At 48.3% G+C, this 19,147-nt stretch overlaps 1 protein-coding gene across 2 annotated transcripts; it reads right to left on the bottom strand.

Moving 5' to 3' along the window:
- Positions 1 to 6,201: 6,201 nt before the first annotated feature.
- LOC129328490 (gastrula zinc finger protein XlCGF49.1-like) lies at positions 6,202 to 17,696 on the bottom strand. 2 transcript variants are annotated; one of them, XM_054977592.1, is made up of 6 exons: positions 17,615 to 17,696; positions 15,354 to 15,834; positions 15,126 to 15,174; positions 11,314 to 12,168; positions 10,028 to 10,144; positions 6,202 to 8,152 (listed from the first exon to the last, which is right to left on the bottom strand). In XM_054977592.1, exons 5-6 carry the CDS (start codon positions 10,059 to 10,061, stop codon positions 7,368 to 7,370), a joined length of 819 nt encoding a protein of 272 aa, XP_054833567.1. In that variant the 5' UTR covers positions 10,062 to 10,144; positions 11,314 to 12,168; positions 15,126 to 15,174; positions 15,354 to 15,834; positions 17,615 to 17,696; the 3' UTR covers positions 6,202 to 7,367. The 2 variants fall into 2 exon arrangements, with proteins under 2 accessions (XP_054833567.1, XP_054833566.1); XM_054977591.1 differs by having other exon boundaries at positions 11,434 to 12,168.
- Positions 17,697 to 19,147: the final 1,451 nt, after the last annotated feature.

Genomic DNA, 19,147 nt, shown 5'->3' with positions numbered 1-19,147 from the left:
CGCCGCCGCCACACACCCCAGCCGGGCACAGCCTCTGTGCGCCGCTCGAGCAGCAGCTCGCGGCTTCTGCGCCGAGCTGGGGCGCGCGGCGGCCGCGGCATGGAGCTGGCTGGATGGCTGCTGCAGCAGCTGTAGCCAGCCCACGCCAGCTCCGCTGCGCGCTCCTCCGCCCCAGCTGGGCGCAGAAACTGCGAGCTGCTGCTGGGGTGGCGCACGGAGCAGCCTCCGCGCGCCGCCCCAGCCCCGGCTCGCAGCTTCTGCGCGCGGCTGGGGCGCGCGGCGGCGGCGGCGGCGGCAGCAGCACGGAGCTGGCTGGATGGCTGCAGCAGCAGCTGTAGCCAGCCCACGCCAGCTCTGCTGCGCACTCCTCCGCCCCAGCCGAGCGCAGAAGCCATGAGCTGCTGCTGGGGCGGTGCACAGAGCAGCCTGTGCGCGCCGCTCCAGCAGCAGCCCGCAGCTTCTGCGCTCGGCGGTCCGTGCGCCGCCCAGCCCCCCTGCGGCGCGTGATGACGTCTGTGATGACGTCATTACGCCACGCGGAGGCGCAGGCGCACGCCGCCGCAGGCGCTAAAACCTCTGGCGCCGGCCCTGGCTGTACCTCAGGAGCAGCAGCAGTAACCTCAGTAAGTTTGACACCCCACCAGAAAAATGATTGATGGATGGCGCAAATATTAGTAACTTGTTAGTGGGGCTGGTTCCGCCCCAATTGGGGGAATTGTTGTCAGAGTTTTGTTAGTGGGTCGGAACCAGGCCTTTTTGGCCCATGTTAGAAATAAAGAACCAGCTACAGTTTGGGAAAAAGAAATCTTCCAAAAGCTCTGTCCCTGCAGAATAAAGTTGCCTTTCCTAGGAAGATCTTACCCTCTGTGACAGGGAATAGATGAGGCCATAAAAGTTGTTAATTGTTTGGGACCTTTTTGAGTCCTCTGGCCTTTTTCATATAAATCACCAAAAGAGCAAAGGTAAACAGCAAACAGCTTATCTCTGGGGAGAACAGGATATCCTATGACTAGTGGTGTGTGAACATTCCTTTGCAAATTACAAATGCATATCAAAGATGCAGTCTATCACAGAAGTAAAGGATGTGTGGACTTGTGTTTACACGAAAGACCCTCAACGGAACTGTCTTTCAAGAACAAAGACAATGTAATTGATTAGGATGTTATCAAGCCTTTGATACCTCCCTATAAAAGAGGGATGAACCAGATACTCAGGACCCTTCACTTGCCAACACGCAAAGGCTAGTGCTAGCCTTAGCAGCTGTGTAATGGGGGGGTCCCAGAGCTCTGGAATGGGGGGAGGGTAAGTTTTTTTTTCTGTAGTTATTTTATAATATTGTTGTATCTTGCATGCTAACTTGTATTCTGTATCTATCTCTATAATGCTCTAGTGGTCAGTGAGCTGGGACCATATCTGGTGCCTTGCCCAACTGTTTTTTGTTTTGTTTTGCCTGTATGAATAAAAACTTCAAGTTTTGCTTAAAGACCTTCCTGCTGCTAGCATATTATTCTTAGCAGAGACATCAGTTTAGTACTAGGGAAAGATCAAGTGAGGTTGCACTCTTTACATGCCTATGGTAAGAGGCAAACCCAAGCAGCTGGTGGACTAGTCCCTGGTTGCAGAGCAACAATTTCCACAACATGTGCCTGTCCCAGGGCCAGGCAGTAACTTTCTTACTGAAAATTCAAATCTGGGTCTCCTAGATTTTAGTCAGATGCTCTAACCATTAAACCACAGTGTCTCTGATAGCTCAAGGAGGTTCATAGAGACCCTTTGTTTTATAAAGGAGGGGATATGGTCACATCATAGCCATCTGGGCTCTGAGAAGGAGCAGGAAAGAGAGCTGCTAGAGCGGTGAGCCTTTTTTCTGTTGCCTTCCTTAACTGCTGGGGGAATTTGCTGAGATTACTGTGTGGGAGGACAGTGTTTGGGGCTGTGTGAGTGTGCAGAGCCTGCTGTAAAGTGGTGGCAGTTGGATTTGAGTGTTTCTGTTTTTCTTTTTTGCTGATTGCAGAGGGGGATTGTTACTAATTGGAGATTGTTTTGCCTGGGGCTAACTGCTGGCCCCACCCTCTACTGAGTGAGCCTTGAATTGAATTAGGCTCCTCCCCACCAGAGGCACATCACATCACTCTTGGAATATACTTGGAAGGCAGTGATGTTGGCAGAAGGCGCCTTTCCAGTCACCTTCATGGAGTGTGCCATGTTTGTTTTCCTCCCAGAAAAGACTATGGACTTGATTTGTCAGAAGTGTCAGCTGGTCAGGCTTTTGGAGGGGAAGATTCAGAGCCAGGAGGAGAGGATCACCACCCTTCAGGAGATCAAGGAAGGGGAGGGTTTTATTTAGAAGAGCCTGGGGGCTCTGCAGAAACTTCCTATAACGTAATTGTGTTAGCGGGTTTCTGACAACTCACATTGATTCCACCGAGCAGGCGCGGAAGTGCGCCCACAGCGCGGATAGGGAGGGAAGTCGCTCTGTGCCGCAGGAGCCCCAATCAGGGTGGCTGCCCGGCGAAGGAGCCTCACGCCGCTGCCTCACTCCCGCAGCGCCCTGATCGGGGTGGCTGCCAGGCGGAGGAGCCCGGAGCACTGCCCCCTTGCGCCCCAATTGGGGTGGCTGCTGGCAGAGGAGCCTGGAGCCGGCCCCCCTGCGCCTCCTGCTTGCAGTGCTCTGATCGAGGCAGCTGCTGGGCAGTGGGCACGGAGGAGCCGCCAGCCCCCCCATGCGCCTCCTGCCCGCAGCGCTCTGATCAGGGTGACTGCCGGGCGGAGGATGCTGTAGCGGCTTGCCCCCATGCGCCTCTCACCGGCAGTGCCTCGATCGGGGTGGTTGCCGGGTGCGGAGGAGCCTGGAGCCCCCAGCCTCCATGTGCCTCCCGCCTGCATGCCCCGATCAGGGTGGCTGCTGGGCGGACGAGGCTGGACCCCCCCCATGCTCCCTGCCAGCAGTGCCCCAATCCCTGGCCTCCTCTCCCCACCAAAGCCACGGTCCTGGGGGGCGGGGGTCCAAGTGGCCATGGAAGCCTCCCCAGCCTGCTCTCCCTCCCCAAGCCATGATTCTGGGGAGGGGCACTGAGGTGGATAAGCCTGGCTTACCTGCTCCCACCCCAAAGCTATGATGGGGGGGGAAGAGATTCTGGAGAGGCTGGGGTTGGGGGGGAGGCTTGCCCGCCTTGCCCCACCCCAAAGCCTAGAGTTGCCAGTCACCAGGTGGTGGGTGGAGATCTCTCAGGATTACAACTCATGTGTAGGTGACAGAGCTCAGTTCCCCTGGAGAAAATGGCTGCCTTGGAAGGTAGGCTCAATGGGCATTATATCCACCTGAGGTCCCTCCCCCCTCAAAGCCCACCTTCTCCAGGCTCCACTCCCCCCACCATCTCCAGGAATGTCCCAATCTGGAGCTGGCAACCCTACAAGTCCCAATGGGGAGGTGAGGGAGCCACGCAGGGGCAAAGGAGGGCACGACAGTGGGCATACCTCCCCCCAAGTTACAATGGGGGCAAGGGCAGGAGGCCCGGAGGTGGGCGTGCCACCCTGCCCTCCTTCCCCTGCCCCAGATCCGAGTGCTGGGGAGGGGACAGTGGCCAGCCAGGGCCCCCCCCTGCCCTTTCTAGAGCCTGTTGTATTTTTTTGCTACAAAGGACTTTGTTTCTAGTCTGTAGATGTTTTTCTTATTGTAGTGAGCCCCCCTGACCCTCATCTGCAAGCTTGAGTTTGCAAAAGTTCATGTTTGAGAATGGCCCACCCTTCACTCGCTCCTTTCCAGCACCCCCCCCCCCCCCCCACGGAATGACTATCATGAGTTCATTGAAGTCCGCCCTATGAAAATATTACCTAGGAGTCCGGTACAAACTTCCTTGGCCCCCCAGGACTGTGGCTTTGGTGGGGAGAGGAGGCCAGGGATTGGGGCACTGCTAGCAGGGAGCATGAGGGGGGGCTCCAGCCTCGTCCGCCCAGCAGCCACCCTGATCGGGGCATTGCGGGAGGGAGGCACACGGGGGCTGGCAGCTCCAGGCTCCTTCGCGCCTGGCAACCACCCCGATCGAGGCACTGCGGGTGAGAGGCGCATGGGGGCTCCGCTCGGCAGTCACCCTGATCCGAGTGCTGCGGGCAGGAGGCGCGGGGGGGGGGGGGGCTGGCGGCTCCAGCCTCCTCCGTGCTCAGCAGCTACCTCGATCAGAGCGCTGCGGGCGGGAGGCGCACGGGGGCTGGTGGCTCCAGCCTCCTCCTCCCGGCCGTCATGGCGCTGCAAGCGGGAAACGCATGGGGGGCTGGCTGCTCCAGCATCCTCCGCCCGGCAGTCACCCTGATCAGAGCACTGCGGGCGGGAGGCGCACGGGCGGGGGGGGGGGCTGCTCCACGGAAGTCTTTCCAGATCAGCATTCCAGCGGAGGCACACGTCTGCTAAGACTGCCCTGCCTTGGTTTCAGTTGAACTTATCATTCATGTGACAATTGAATCTCTGCTGGTTTCACATCTTTGCAAATTTGCATTTATAGCCCCCCTTCCATTGGTTATTGAAACTGACGACACTGACTCATAACGTGTTATCTGCCTGGAGCATCAACAAGAAAGGCGGACTATAAATAATGTCAATAAACAAGCAGACCTGAAGAAGCCAGCGGGGACACACCAAAGTTCATATTGGAATAAAGGCTGTTAGTCCTCCACGCTGGACTCCTGTTTTGGTTTTCATGCTCCTTAGCCAGAATGCTGGAAGGTGGGAGCAGGTCTATTCATTTGTGGAAGGGCCTGGAGTATTGGGGGAAAGGGAATGATCAGGTGTCAGATCTAAATTTCTTCACCCCAAGACTTGGATGGACAGCCGGACCAGAAGGAGGTATCTTCAGCCATGAGAAGTGTTTGCTGTGAAATTCATGACATCTCTACTCTGTACCAAGGTTGCCAATGCTCCTGGATCAGCTGGGAATCTCTTTTTGGTAACAATTTTTTTTTATTGATAAATTTAAAATCTTGTTAGAAAAAACAAAAATATAGAAGGAGAAAGAAAAAAGAAGAAAAAAGAAACTAAAGAAAAAGGATATGTATATGAGAAATCATTTTCAATTTTCTCTACAACACCTATAATATCCTTACAAATATTAGTTTGTAAGGATATTAGTCTTATAGGCTAAAGATATAAAAAATCAGGACAAATAGACAGAAAATACAATTAACTAAATGTTAGAATCCAATGGAAGTTTTCTTTCTGGAAACAAAAAGGGTTAATTCAAAGATCTACTTAAACGTTCTTCAAATAACCAGCAGATGGCAGCACCTGACCAGCAAACAGCAATCGGAAACTTTTTTTTATATATAGAAATGTCTCATTGTTCTTGGACATACACCATATTAACTGCATCGTTTCTATAGCTCACAAAATGTTTATTTAAAGTCTGAGACAGGCAATTATAGACTTGTGGGGAAAAGCTTTTTTTAAGTTACCTTAAATTAGTTCTTAGTATCCATTAATGTCAGTTTTTAAAACCCAGAGTCCTGGATAGTCAAATGACAATTGTAATCCAATAATATTTATGATCCCAGCTGAGGGTAGAAGAAAAATTATTTGTAATCCATCAGAAGGTAAAAGAAAAATTATTTCTAATCCACAAGCAGTGCCAAATCAAACAGAAATCTAGTTAACAGAGAAAAGGGGAAATGTCTTTTCTTAACATATGAAATATAATAAGAAATTCTAAAATGCCATTTGTTTGGCTATATTCACAGACATTCCTCAGGTTTCTGACCGAATAGTTTTATTTTTGGTCCCAATAAACTTTCCAATTAGGCTGCTGTTTCTGCAGTCTTATTGTTAGATTAGTCCAATTAAAGGCGGCCTTAATAACATAACAACAACAACAACATTTGATTTATATACCGCCCTTCGGGACAACAATGCCCATTCAGAGCAGTTTACAAAGTATGTCATTATTATTCCCACAACAAAACACCCTGTGAGGTGGGTGGGGCTGAGAGAGCTCCTAGAAGCTGTGACTGTCCCAAGATAACCCAGCTGGCTTCAGGTGGAGGAGTGGGGAATCAAACTCGGCTCTCCAGATTAGAGTCCCGCACTCTTAACCACTACACCAAAATGGCTTCTTCTGGTGCCTTTGACAGGAGGCACAGTTACTCCCCTATGTGGACTTCATGACACCGGGAAAGAGAGGGTTTGTGGCTGAAGCTGTTGCTACAGAGGAAGCATTTATTTATTATTTAAGAAACCAGCATTTATTTATTTAAGTATTTATAATTTAGCACAACCTTAGCAGTTATTTGGTTTCTCTCCTGAGTGGATACATTGATAGACAGTAAGCTGCGCACTCTGTGCAAAGTATTTTCCACAGTCCACCTATTCATATGGTTTTTCCCCTGTATGGATACGCAGATGGATAGTTAGCTTTGAATTCTCAGCAAAGCTCTTTCCAAAGTCCACACATTTATAGGGTTTCTCCCCAGTATGGATACTAGGGATGTGCATTTCAGGTTTCTGAATACCCAAATCAGACCCAATTTGCAAAAGTTCAGGATTTCCAAATTAGAAATCCCAATGCTGGGCCTGATTCGGAAACCCAAAATCAAAGCTTCCTGAAGCAATTCATATCGCTTCAGGAAGCTTCGGGTCAAGAGGGTTAAGCATCCCTTTCTGTGCTGCTCCCAAGCATTTAAAACTGCAGCATCAGCTGTCTGGCAGGGACTTCCCCACCAGGCAGCTGATGCAAGCCAGCGGGGTTTAAGTGCCCCTTTCCCTACCACTTCGAAGCAATAGGGAAAGGGGCATTTAAACCCTGGCATCAGCTGCCTGGCGGGGCCTTCGTTGCCAGGCAGCTGAACCAGCTGGAGTGCCGAAAGGTCCCATAAAACTCTAGCTGCCGCAGGTGGGATCCCCCCCCCTCTGAGCCAGCTGGAGAGCTGAAAGGACCCTTCTCCTGTCGCTTACAAAGCATCAGAAAAGATCCTCTTAAACTCCAGCTGGCCCACGGGGGAATCCCCCTTAGGCCAGCTGAAGCTTCCTCCCACCCTTCAGTGTGCTCCAAATCTTTATGGAGTGTACCAAAGCAATTTAAATATGCGAATCCCAAAGTGGCTTGCCACTTCGGGTTTCTGGTTATTAGGGATCATTTTCTCGCCCAGGTTTTTTTCAGGTGCACACCCCTAACGGATGCGTCGAAGGATAGATAATAAGTTACTTATTACTTTACTCCGAGCAAAGTTCTTTCCACAGTCTACACATTTATATGGTTTCTCCCCTGTATTGATACGTTGATGGCCAGTAAGATCTATATTCTGAGCAAAGCTTTTTCCACAGTCCATAATTTATATGGTTTCTCCCCTGTGTGGATAGGCTTATGATCAGTAAGCTCTATACTTCAAGCAAAGCGCTTTCCACAATCCAAACATTTATATTGTTTTTCTCCTGTCTGGCTATGCTGATGGACAGTAAGCCCTCTATTCGGAGCATAGCACTTTCCACAATCCACACATTCATATGGCTTTCTTCCAGTATGGACACGTTGATGTAAACTAAGATGTGTATTCCGAGTAAAGCTCTTTCCGCAGTCAATACATTTATAGGGTTTCTCTCCTGTGTGAATTCGTTTATGGACAGTAAGGTTTGTACACCGAGCAAAGCTCTTCCCACACTCCAAGCATTTATATGGTTTCTCTCCTGTGTGGATACGTCGATGGAGAGTAAGCTGTGTATTCTCAACAAAGCCCTTTCCACAGTCCACACATTTATAGGGTTTCTCTCCTGTGTGGATACGTCGATGGATAGTAAGCTTTGAATTCCGAGCAAAGCTCTTCTCACACTCCAAGCATTTATATGGTTTCTCTCCTGTGTGGATACGTCGATGGATAGTAAGCTTTGAACTCTGAGCAAAGCTCTTCTCACACTCCAAGCATTTATATGGTTTCTCTCCTGTGTGTTTTCTCCAATGTGTTTCAAACATTGAATCATGAAAGAATGTTTTTCCACAAACGGGGCAAATGATTCTTCCATGGTATGGCAGGATGTCCTGGCATTCAGCACCCTGAGAAGCCGAGGTTTCATTCCTCCTCTTCCGTTTTGTTCCGTTGCTTTTTCTTCTCTGTTTCCCTTCTGATGGGAACTCCTGTGGTTCTCCTTCAGGGTTTTTCTGGGGACCATCAGTCTCTGGAATGAGGGGGAAAGTGATAGGATCTTAGAGCCAAAGCAGAGCAAGGAAAGAAGGCTATTAAGTGCTCTCTTTTTCATGCAGAACAGCTATCACTGAAAGTCATGACAAATTCTGGTACCTTTTAATTGCTTTTGAGTCTTCATGTAGGATAAACATAAAAAACAGAGCTGGAATGCACCCCCGGGTAATCTAGATTAACACCCTCCAAAGTGAAGGAAGTTCACAGCTATCCTCCCACTCGCCTCCCTCAGTGATCCCTGTTCTCTGCCCAGAGGAAGGGAGAAAAAACTCCAGGATCCCTGGCCAATCTGGCTGGGAGCAAAATTCCTTCCTTCCTGATTCCCAAGCAGCTATCGGCATTACACTGGGCACACAATGCTCCTAAAGCATTTCCTCACAAGACTTGGTCTCCAGAACCCTCACCATCTTTGTCCTTTGGACACGTACTACCTTGTCAACCAAAACTGAACAGGGTACTCCCATGTGCATGTGTGTGAACTACTGGACAAATCCTCCACTCTCCCATGGAAGCTTACCTTTGGTTAGTCACTCTCTGAGCCTATCCTTCCTTACAGAGCTGTTGTGGGATAAAATGGAGGAGGAAAGAGAGCATTGTTGGGTCCCCATTGGGGAAAAAAGGGGATACCAATAAAAATAAAATGCAAGTAGAAATGGTACCACAATCTTTAGTGTTTGCATATTATAGTTGATTAGCAACAAAGCACATTGTGAGAAAAAATACAACGGGCTCTAGAAAGGGCAGGACAGGCAGGCTGGTCATTGCCGCCTCTGCAGCTCCCCAATCAGGGCTGGTGGAGGGCAAAGCAACCGGGCTGGGTATTGCCCCCAATGCAGCACTCTGATTGGGGCAGGGGAAGGGCTGGGTGGCCGGGCCAGGCCAGGCCAGGCATTCTCACATCTGCCGGCAGCTCAGCCTGATTGGGCTGGGAAGAGCAGTATGGGAGTGTCGGGTCTTCTGGCCTCCTGTGGCTTTGCAAGAATAAAAGGTGAGTTGTTGCCAATACGGCTCACCTTTTATGTAGTAGGATGCAAGAAAGTTGTCCAAGAAAACCTCCATGTGGCCAGCTCTACATGTGGTGCCACTTTTATCATATGGGTTGTCAGGAACAAAAGACAAGTTCACACAGCATGAGGTTCTTCATGCTTTCTGGCTGCCTGCCATAGGCTCCCTCCATGCATGCATACAGATACTCTTGGAATGTTTTGGTAAAAAAGCTGTAATAGTAGCTTGGGGCCTCATCATACCTGGCCTTCCATATATCATAACACGATAACAATATACCTGTTCCTGATTGTTTCTTTAAAAATGTGGTGGGGAATGGTAGGTACAGAAAATGTGGTATAGAAAACGTCTGTGTGGACACTCGATTGATATTGTGGGTGCCTGTCCATTCACAGTTGCAATGAGAGCTACATGGAGAAGCTAAGGACTAAACTTGGGGCCTTCTGAATGTGTGCCTTCCACCTGTTACCCAAATGAGTCTCCCGTGTCTGTCCTCCGGCCCCAAGCGGCATCTCTCCGAGTGCAGACCAGCACCATTAGGGTACATACCAGAATCTTTACAGACAAGTGTCTATCAGGGTCCACGATTTGGATGATGGGGGAGTCACTAGTGAGTAATGAATGAAGTGGTTCATTTACAAAGCACTAAGGAATTTGATAAAACTCATGCACATGTTCTGTAGTACCTAAAGGTCCTAACCACAACTAAAAGTACAGAACAGACACTTAGACTTTAGTTCTTCCACAACAATCTGTAAATTTAACGTCAGCAGAGGCTATTATTTCTGAATATCCTAGATCATATTTAGAAGTGGGTGCAGAAAAAGAGAGAGAGAGACCATACTACCTGTCTCATAGCAGGGGCGGAACTGATGCTCCATCCATTGGAACGTAGCAGGGGCAGCTGTAATGCTCCTTCCACTCCCTTCAATGGTATGGATGGAGCTTCCCAGAGAAAAGGGTTCTGAAAAGAGAGGAGGGCAGTGGGCATAGAAGGAGCTCTCAGCTGAAAGAGTCTGTGGTTGCAGCAGAGTGACACAGGACTCAACAAGGACGTGCAGTTCAGAAGGATATGAAAGGAGAATAGGCCGTTACAAAATAAGAGCACACCAGAGTAAGGCAAGAGAGAGAGAGCTGTTCTCACGCCTGTTTTTGGTGTTCCTCTTATACTAAAGTTTCCTATCTTTGATGTAAGTGAGGTTCATTAATACAGACAATAAGTGGGTGCCTCAGTTCTAATTGGGCACCGTGAGTTAATTCTGGCTAGATTAGGTGTAGTGGGATTTCTGTATGCAGTGAGAAAATAAGGGGGCTCTGATGGATGAGCCATAGTACTTGGGAGAAGACAGAGGTCTCTTCTGGTGTTTGAAGTCTAGAATCAGAACATGTTAAGTGTTAATCCTAGCGTGCGGGAAGGATGTAACATCCTGAGTTGACAGAGGAGTGAACTTTGCTATCTTGTCCTCTTTGAAGAGTAGGAGAATTATTACAGTATGTTTTGATTCAGCTCGCTATCAATTGGGTTGTTATTGGATGGAGGTTAGCATTTCTCCATTTAGCAGGTTTATAGGAACAAGGGTCATTCCCCTTATAACCTTGGGGAAATTAATTGCTCTTTTTGATACGAGCGCATAGGGAAAATACAAAGAAATACCATTTATTCAGCTCTCAACAAAAAGTACTGGTTCCTTTTAGAAGTTTTGGCATGGAGACTTAGCTCAGACAAAAATAATAATGCTCAGCTATCCAAATCTAAAAGATTAATCTTTGTGCCTCGTGTAAGAAAGACGGCTGCTGGTAACTAAAGGGAGGAGGGTTTGAGAGTGAGCAGCGCTCTTTGTAGGCCTCCTTCCTCCTGCATCCATGAAGTGGGGGGGGGGGGCTGGAAACTCCCACTCTTTTTTGCTGCTAAGGCGCTGGATCGTCTTGCAGATGTTACCAGTCTCTTTCGGAGGTCCTCCTGACCCTATCCCTGAAGGCCATTCTTAGTCATCACAGTCTTCTAAGTGCACAAGGACTGACTGCTTAGCCATTTGTTCTAAAACCTTTCCAGGCATGGATGTCAAGCTGACAAGTTACTACTTACCCGGGTCCTCCTTTCCCCCCTTCTTCGAAGATGGGGACAACCCTTACCTGCCTCCAGTCTTCTGAAGCCAACTGACAGTCTCTACTGGAAGAGCCCCAGAGAGTCCTTCTTAGAAGCAGCCATTTCTGCCTTCAGCCACAGTGAATAAAGGGAAAGGGGAGCCTTACTCAGAGAGGCCACAGCCTGACGATTGGCCTCCATGACTTCCTTGTGAAGGCTTCTTTGGTCCGGACCCAGCAGAGCCCACTCCTCCTCGGTGAAATGAACAGACACCTCCTCGAAGGTCACCGGACCCTGAAAAGAGCACAAAAGAGACCCCTCTCTCCTCTCAGATAATGGGACCGTTCTTCCCCTTCTAAAGGCAATCCAAAAGGACAACAATTAGATGTTTGTATGCAGGATTCAACCTTCCATCCAACCTTTTCCTTTTCCATCTAGTGGAGAGCACACCAAGCAGCCAAGGGAAAGAGACAGCGAGATTCTCTCTGGGCTAGGAAGGGGTGGGTGGTGCAGGCATTCACCCACGGTCATGATTGAGAGCCAGTTTGGTGTAGTGGTTACGAGCAGTGGGACTCTAATCAGGAGAACTGGGGTTGATTCCCCACTCCTCCACTTGAAGCCAGCTGGACGACCTTGGGATAGTCAGGGCTCTCTGGAGCGCTCTCAGACCCACCCACCTCACAGGGTGTTTGTTGTTGTGGAGATAATAATGACGTAATTTGTAAATGGCTGAGTGGGTGTTAAGTTGCCCTGAAGGGCGGTATATAAACTGAATGTTGTTGTTGTTGTTGTTGTTGTGGTTATTGGCAGTTCCACACTTACTCGATCTTGCAGAACGGAAGCCGTTTTCTCTCTGCTACAAAGAGTCGACAAAGAATATATCGTCGGTTTTAAGGCACCGCCTGAAAGGTTCAAAACGTAATTGGAAAACATTCTAAACATTTCAAGTCTTTAGCATTTCAGTTTCTTGCATGGGGAAAAAATTCTCCCTCTCTTGGCTCATGCTCACAACTACACGTGCATCCTTATTCAGGATTATATTTTGATTCCAGATGTTTGCAAAATCCAGTCTTGCCACAGTTACCATACACCAATGTAGGCCTGTTTCTCCAGTGGAACAGAATCCACAGACTTAAGAAGGAAGAACTCTGAAATTCAAGGGACAGGCAGTCCTAAACCCAACGGAATCGCAGTTGCCACACCCCAGCATCTCTTGGTACGTGGCAAGACGGGCACATATGGAAAAAAGCAGCCCCGTCCACCTCCCGGATAAGGTCATCCACCAGGGTGACCAGGGCTTTTCCAGTCCCAAGATCAGGTCTAAACCAGTTTGGAAAGGATCTAAATAATTGGCCTCATCCCGGAAAGCCTGAGACTGTCCAGCCCCCCCCCCCCTCCCAATCACCTTGGCCAAGAACGGACCATTTGAGACTGGTGGAGCGAGGTCTCCTGGGACCAGGGCAGGCTTCTTTAGAAGTGGGGGCAGCCCAGCCTGTTTTGAGGATGGGGACACCCCGCCCCCGACTCAAGGAGCCATGAAGTCCCTCTCATGCCCAGGCAACCTGCCCCCCCCCCCACCAGCAGATTTAATTAGCCAGAAGGGAAGGGTCATACAAGCAGATGGTAGGCCTCAAACCTCCACGAATTCTGTCCACATCCTCAGATTGAAAATCCCCCCCGTGCCATGTGAAAACAAGATGGATCCATGAAGCTACGGGAGCAGATCATCTTAATCGATCCCGCACCCCTGTGCAGTCTTTAAATCCCTGTAAACCAGTAGTGATCTGTCCACAACAAGGGGGTCTGCTTCAGTCCCCCCACCCTCAGATCACCCAGAGCAAAACACCCCATCGAGAGTCTGCCCTGCGCAGGAAGTGGGGCCTGTTATTACCTGAGTCGGGCTATGGTTGTCACGGAGGCCATGAAACCCTGAACAGCTCCCAACAAGTTAGCCTCTGCCTGGTCATTAATGTTCCCCATAGCAACCAGCCTAAGTTACTATGCCGCAAGATCTCTTCAAGGTCTCTAATTTTGTTCCTCTTCTTGGCCCAATGCACCATCTTGCCTGTTTTTTAACATCAATTCACATTTTTTGAATTTGGAGGCAGCTTTGTTCTCAATGCCCCTACTGCAGACACCAGAGGTGAGGTCTGGAAATGTTTTCATCATTTTTCTCCCATTTAGTAGATTCTCACAGCATTATCATGCGTCTACATCTGATGAAGAGAGCTGTGGCTCTCGAAAGCTCATGGTACAATAAAGTTGGTTAGTCTTAAAGGTGCTACTGGACTCTTTGCTCTTTTGCGACTGCAGACTAACACGGCTAACTCCTTTGGATCTAACATTATCATGGTTAAACTATAAATCTCTACAATTTTTCTTTCTCCCCAACCACAAACCAGTGGGTGACACAAGGCACAATCTTAACCCCCATTTATTCAACCTCTGTATAAAACCTTTAGGAGAAATCGCTCATAGCTGTGGATTTGGATGCCTTCAATATGCAGATTACCCCCAGCTTTATATATCACTATCCGAATCTCCTGGTGATGCAATAGAGGCACTGAGTTGCTGCTTGACAGCTGTGGTCTCCTGGACGAAAGGAAACAAATTGAAATTGAACCCAGACAAGACAGAAGTGATGCTGGCTGGAAAAGCAGAGATCTTGAAGAACATTGGACTTCCACACTTTGACGGAGTTCATTTGACCCTTGGCTGACTCAGTTAAGAACAGCTAGGACTTATACTGGATCCTGCTCTACTGGTAGAGAAGCAGGTAAATGCAGCTGCAAAAAAAGGCCTTCTCCCATCTCAGACTAGCCTGGAAGGTGGCCTTGACACGGCTGATCTGGCCACCTGGATTCATGCCACGGTAACACTGAGACTGGACGAATGCACTCTGCACAGGAAGAGGCAACTCGGAGACTCCAGTTGGTGCAGAATGCTGCCAGCATTTACTTCCAGGAGCTAGAGGGAGCTTGCACATCCCTCCCATTCTGCAGCCCCTCCATTGGCTTCCCATCCGTCACCAGGCTCAGTTCCAAGTCATCATGATTATCATGATTATCACATTCAGGGCAGATTCATTCACCTGAACGGGGCCTTTTGCAGATACCTCCCTGCAGTTGGGGTAAATCAACAGCTGCCCACACATAGGCTTTCTCTGTGGTGGCCCCGACCGTGTAGAATGGCTTGCCTGAGGAGGCCAGGAAAACCCCCGCTCTTCTGGCTTTCCACAAATGATACAAGACTGAATTCTTCAGGAGGGCTTTCTACTCAGATTGTGGGGCTTTGTCATAAGAAATAGCTCAGAGAGACACAAGACAGGGACTACAGACCATGCTATTGGGTACTGTCTGCTGATACACATATTCAGCTACTCAGCAATTTCCAAGTTCCAAAAGGTGTCATGTTAATTGGTTATGCTTTGGTTCAGAAAGTGTTCATCTCTGTGTCTGGCTTTATGCTTGTTTTCAAATCTTCTGCTACCATCTCCTATTACATGTGTTCATTGAATGTCCTGAGTGTTGATCATACTGTATTTTACTCAGTGAGAAAAGCAGATAAAAACTAACTAAATAAAATAAATAAAAGTAGTTGCCTTACTGGTTAACCATATTACCCTTGCACGCATAAAATAAATTTGGAGATAGGGTATGGCATGAACCACTTTTCTTCCAATTATCTTGTGCTGACTTTAAACCGATTCTAGGTTTTTACTTTCCCAAATGAATAGTTCTGCACTGAGAAACTGGAGTAGCGCATCTTTCCAATACTAGATGTGGGGCATGTGTGCAACAGCAGCCCACCTACTCTCAAGGAGGATAGCCAGTGGGTACAACAGCCCTTTTGATCTTACCAAGAAATGCCACACCGTGGTAACGATCCTGCACGAACTTTTCCTGCACCTGAAACAGAAATGAGGATCCCAGAAAGGGGAGACTGTTAAGAAAAGGAACAGGGATAAGGTACAGTGTGTGTATGTGGGGGGGGGGGTTCTAAAAATCTGGAGCAATCCATATGGATTTTGAGGGTATCATTAATTGTATCCTATGCCCCACATACTCCCCACGTGTGTCCCTCTCACCTGCTGGTCCTGAATCTTGGCACCTGCCTGGCTCAGGAGGAAGCCTTCTGCCAGGGCCACCGCCTGGGAACTGGTCTCCGGCCCACATTCCCTGACCCAGCTCTCCATCTCCGGGGGCAGGATGGCCAGGAGTTGCTCCAAGACCACCAGGTCCAGGATCTCCTTCTTGCTGTGCCTTTCTGGCTGCAGCCACTGGTGGCAAAGATGGTGCAGTCGGCTGCAAGCCTCTCGGGGCCCTTCGGCCTCCTGGTAGCAGAAGTGCCTGAATTGCTGCCGCTGGACATCAGAAGGGGGGAAATCCTCTTCCAGGCTCTTCCACACGGTTCCTTCCCACAGTTCCCTTCTGCTTCTGGCCTCAGTGGCATCAGGGCCTTTTCTTGTTTCTGGATCAACTGATTCTGGCTCTCCCCTCATCCTCCTTTCCTCTCCAGACAGCCTCCACCCGGTCCTGCAGATCACCTTCCTCCTCTGCTGGATTTGTCTGAAAGGGCAAGTACCAGATCTATGACCTCCTGCAAAGAGAAGCCTGATTTGCTGGCAATATATATATCCGGACACCTGTATCTAAAGAGGTGACCCGAGAGTTACAAAAGCTCACGGAACAACCCACAATCAAAGGTGCTCATCAAGAAGAAGCTGGACGAAGCACGTGACGAGGCGCTTCAACACAAAATCATGTTGCTGTAAAAAAAGATGTCGGCCAGCCTATTGTTTTACAGCTTTGAGTTCATTTCTTGTAAGATTGTGCCAAAGATGTCTGGAAGTGTTTTCTAAATGTTCTGTCTCTAAGCACTACTCTCTCAAATGTTTCTATAAGTGGGTCAGAGACAGCCGGAATGAAAGTAGATTTACTATAGATGGGCTGTTTCTCCATGGGTGCGCTCCAAGATATTTTCTCAATTTGAGTTGCCTAATCCATTTAAACAAGTCCATGTTAAAATATTATCTTCTTCAAAGAAATTATCATCTGACGTGATTGATTGTAATAGAGAGCTATATTTTCATAGGATATTTATGACTAGTATGAAATATGTTATTTATTGACTGTGATGTATTGGACTTTGGAAAGATTTACATTGAAATTTTGAGCGCTTTACCCACACTGCACTTTTGATATTAGTAAATAATTAGCAATTTAAAATTTGGAAACGTAATAATCATTGTTATTCTTCTGGTGGGGTTTCCCCTTAGTTGTTGGCAGTTGTTCCAAGTACTGGAAGAACCCTTCCAAGATTTATTCGGTTAAAGATCTTACATCAGCAAAGAGTTCTGAAGTGTGCCATGCTGGATAAGTCAGCAAGAAGACAGCAGATTTGCTGGCAAGGAATAGTTGTGCTTAGCCTGTTGGTAGAATTGTACCTTCAGTAAGCCAGAGTAGAGTGAAGAGGGGAATCCTCCTAAAATGCAAGTTTGCTATTCCAGAACTGCAAGAAAAAGAAGGAAAGACGTGTGGGAACATGACTACACTAAAGCAACACCCGATTTATGAAAAAAAATGATGAGGCTGCATCTCTATCTAACCCCCACCATGGCAGCTTCACTCATCTGGACTGCGCCTCCTGCTAGTGCCAGCATGAAGATGGGCAAACTCAACAGATGCCTATACATCCCTATGGAATGGTGTACCTGAAGAGGTCAGGAAAGCTCCCACACTCCTGGATTTCGGCAAACTGTGCAAAAATGTATTATTTAGGAGGGCTTTCTCCTCAGTGTATGAAACAGCTCAGGGAGATGCTCTGGAAAAGGACTGAGACGGTGGACTATTCTGCTGGGTTCCGTCTATCAGTGTGGACATGCAACTTCCATGTCAATAAATGTGTTCATGTTAAATTACATGTTAAATTAAACACTGTTGTTCCAGCAGTGTTTCGTCTTTATATGTGGATTTATGCTTGCTTTAAAAAATCTGCAATCCAAACCCTGTTCACTTGTTTATTGACTGTCTAGCAGTTGAGCATATTGGCTCACATTGTGTAATCTCTCTTGAGTCTCAGTGAGAAATGCAGACTATAAATGACATAAATAAAATAGAATTGCTGGCAAAAGAGAGGTCTCTGCTTGAGTTTGCTGACAGCAGCACGAGGCAGAGAAAATACAGCAGGTGTGCCTGCCTTATTCCTGGAAGAACTCAGCTCCACCTCCGCAGAAGAGGAGCTTCCAGGGAGCAAGCAGAACAGCCCTTTGGATGAATGGAGCCCTCTGGTTAATCCTGGCAACAGCAGAGAGGCATTCTGCAAAGGAAATATTATTGCATTGCCTACCTATTTTGCAAAAAGTCCTCAGGCCCTGCCTCATCTCCCCTTCGCCTGATGACACACTGGCTACACTCAATAGGCAGCTGGCACACTGGCAAGGAAGTGACTGTCCCAGGTCAGGTGACCTCCAGTGGGCCTCTCTAGGAATTGAATATCCTTCCCTTTAACCCTTCGACGTCTCTCCAGATAGCAAAAAGGACCCACTTCTGGCTTTGCCCTGCCAGAGGGTGCATGTGTACATTTAAACAAAAATAAAAGCATTGTGACATTGCAGATTTCTTAAAATATAGGCAGCACCGTAACAAACAATTGCACACCCACTGCTTCACAATAGCAAGAACAAGATTCCATTTATATACTGCCTTTCAGGACAACTCGACTATTCAGAATGGTTTACAAAGTATGTTGTTTACTAGCAACAAAGCCTGTTGTGGGGAAAAAATACAGTGGGCCCTAGAAAGGGCAGGGCAGGCAGGGCAGGCATTGTGCCCCAATCTGGTCAGGGAGAGGACAGGGCAGCCGGCCTGGCATTGCCGCCTCCCTTGCACCCTGATCTGGGCGGAGGGGGAGTAGGGCAGCCAGGACTGGCATTCTTAGTGGAAGCAGGTGGAAGCCTTTTTTGATCAAATACTGGGAACACAAAAAGCTGCCTTTTGCCGTCTGCATCCCAGATTGTTCAAGTCCACGTGCGAGGACATGTCTAGAACTTTGAAGGACCTATAGGGAAGACAAACCTGCCTAGCTAAAGCAGGATTTTTAATGGTAACCCAGAGAATATGGGGGAGAGGGGCATGCTGCTGCTCATCCTCGGTGTGTGGAAGCTGTCAAAGAGATGTAGCTGCTCTCTGAGGGCTAGCTGTTGGCAACCCTCAGGGGTCCTCTGGCTAGTCATAAGCCACATGCGCAGAAAGCAGCAGAGCGTAAGTTTTAGGAAATTAATGCAGAGCAGAGAAAGAAGGGTGCGTGCAGGCAAAAAGGGCACCTGATTTGCAAATGTAAACTGTCTCTACTTGCTGGCCTGAGTGGACTTCCCTGCATGAGGCAGGGATCCCTTTTGCCCCTGAGCGAGGAGAGGCTGGCAACCTCAAATTCTCTTCTCCAAATTCTCTTGCTCTGTCATCTAAGGCAGGTTGTCAATAGGCTTGCCAGCCTCCAGGTGGTAAGGAAACAAAGGGCTGCCCCAGAACCAAACTGAGAAAAACCAACAAACCGGGGATACACAAATCTAGAAATTAATTGTATATATTCTTCCAAAGTGCAAGGTGCAAAAGTGCTAAGTAAATTTAACATGCATCATAAATACATTTACAAGATACAATTTACAAAAATTCCAAAATCACAAAGTCCATCTGTTTATAACATGAATCTTCACCGTCCGGAATTCATTTGAAACTTCATTTGTTTCCTTTCCCAGGTTCACAGAATCAGCATTGCCGTCCGATGGCCATCAAGCCTCTGTTTAAGAAGGAGAGCCCGCCATCTCCTGAGGAAGCCCGTTCCACTGAGGGACCGCTCTAACTGTCAGGAAGTTCTTGGCAA

This window comes from Eublepharis macularius, chromosome 4 (genome assembly GCF_028583425.1).
Source record: "Eublepharis macularius isolate TG4126 chromosome 4, MPM_Emac_v1.0, whole genome shotgun sequence".
In the NCBI taxonomy this organism is placed as follows: Eukaryota; Metazoa; Chordata; class Lepidosauria; order Squamata; family Eublepharidae; genus Eublepharis; species Eublepharis macularius.
Note: the sequence above shows the minus strand (reverse complement) of the source record. Positions and strands in the feature narration are given on the sequence as shown.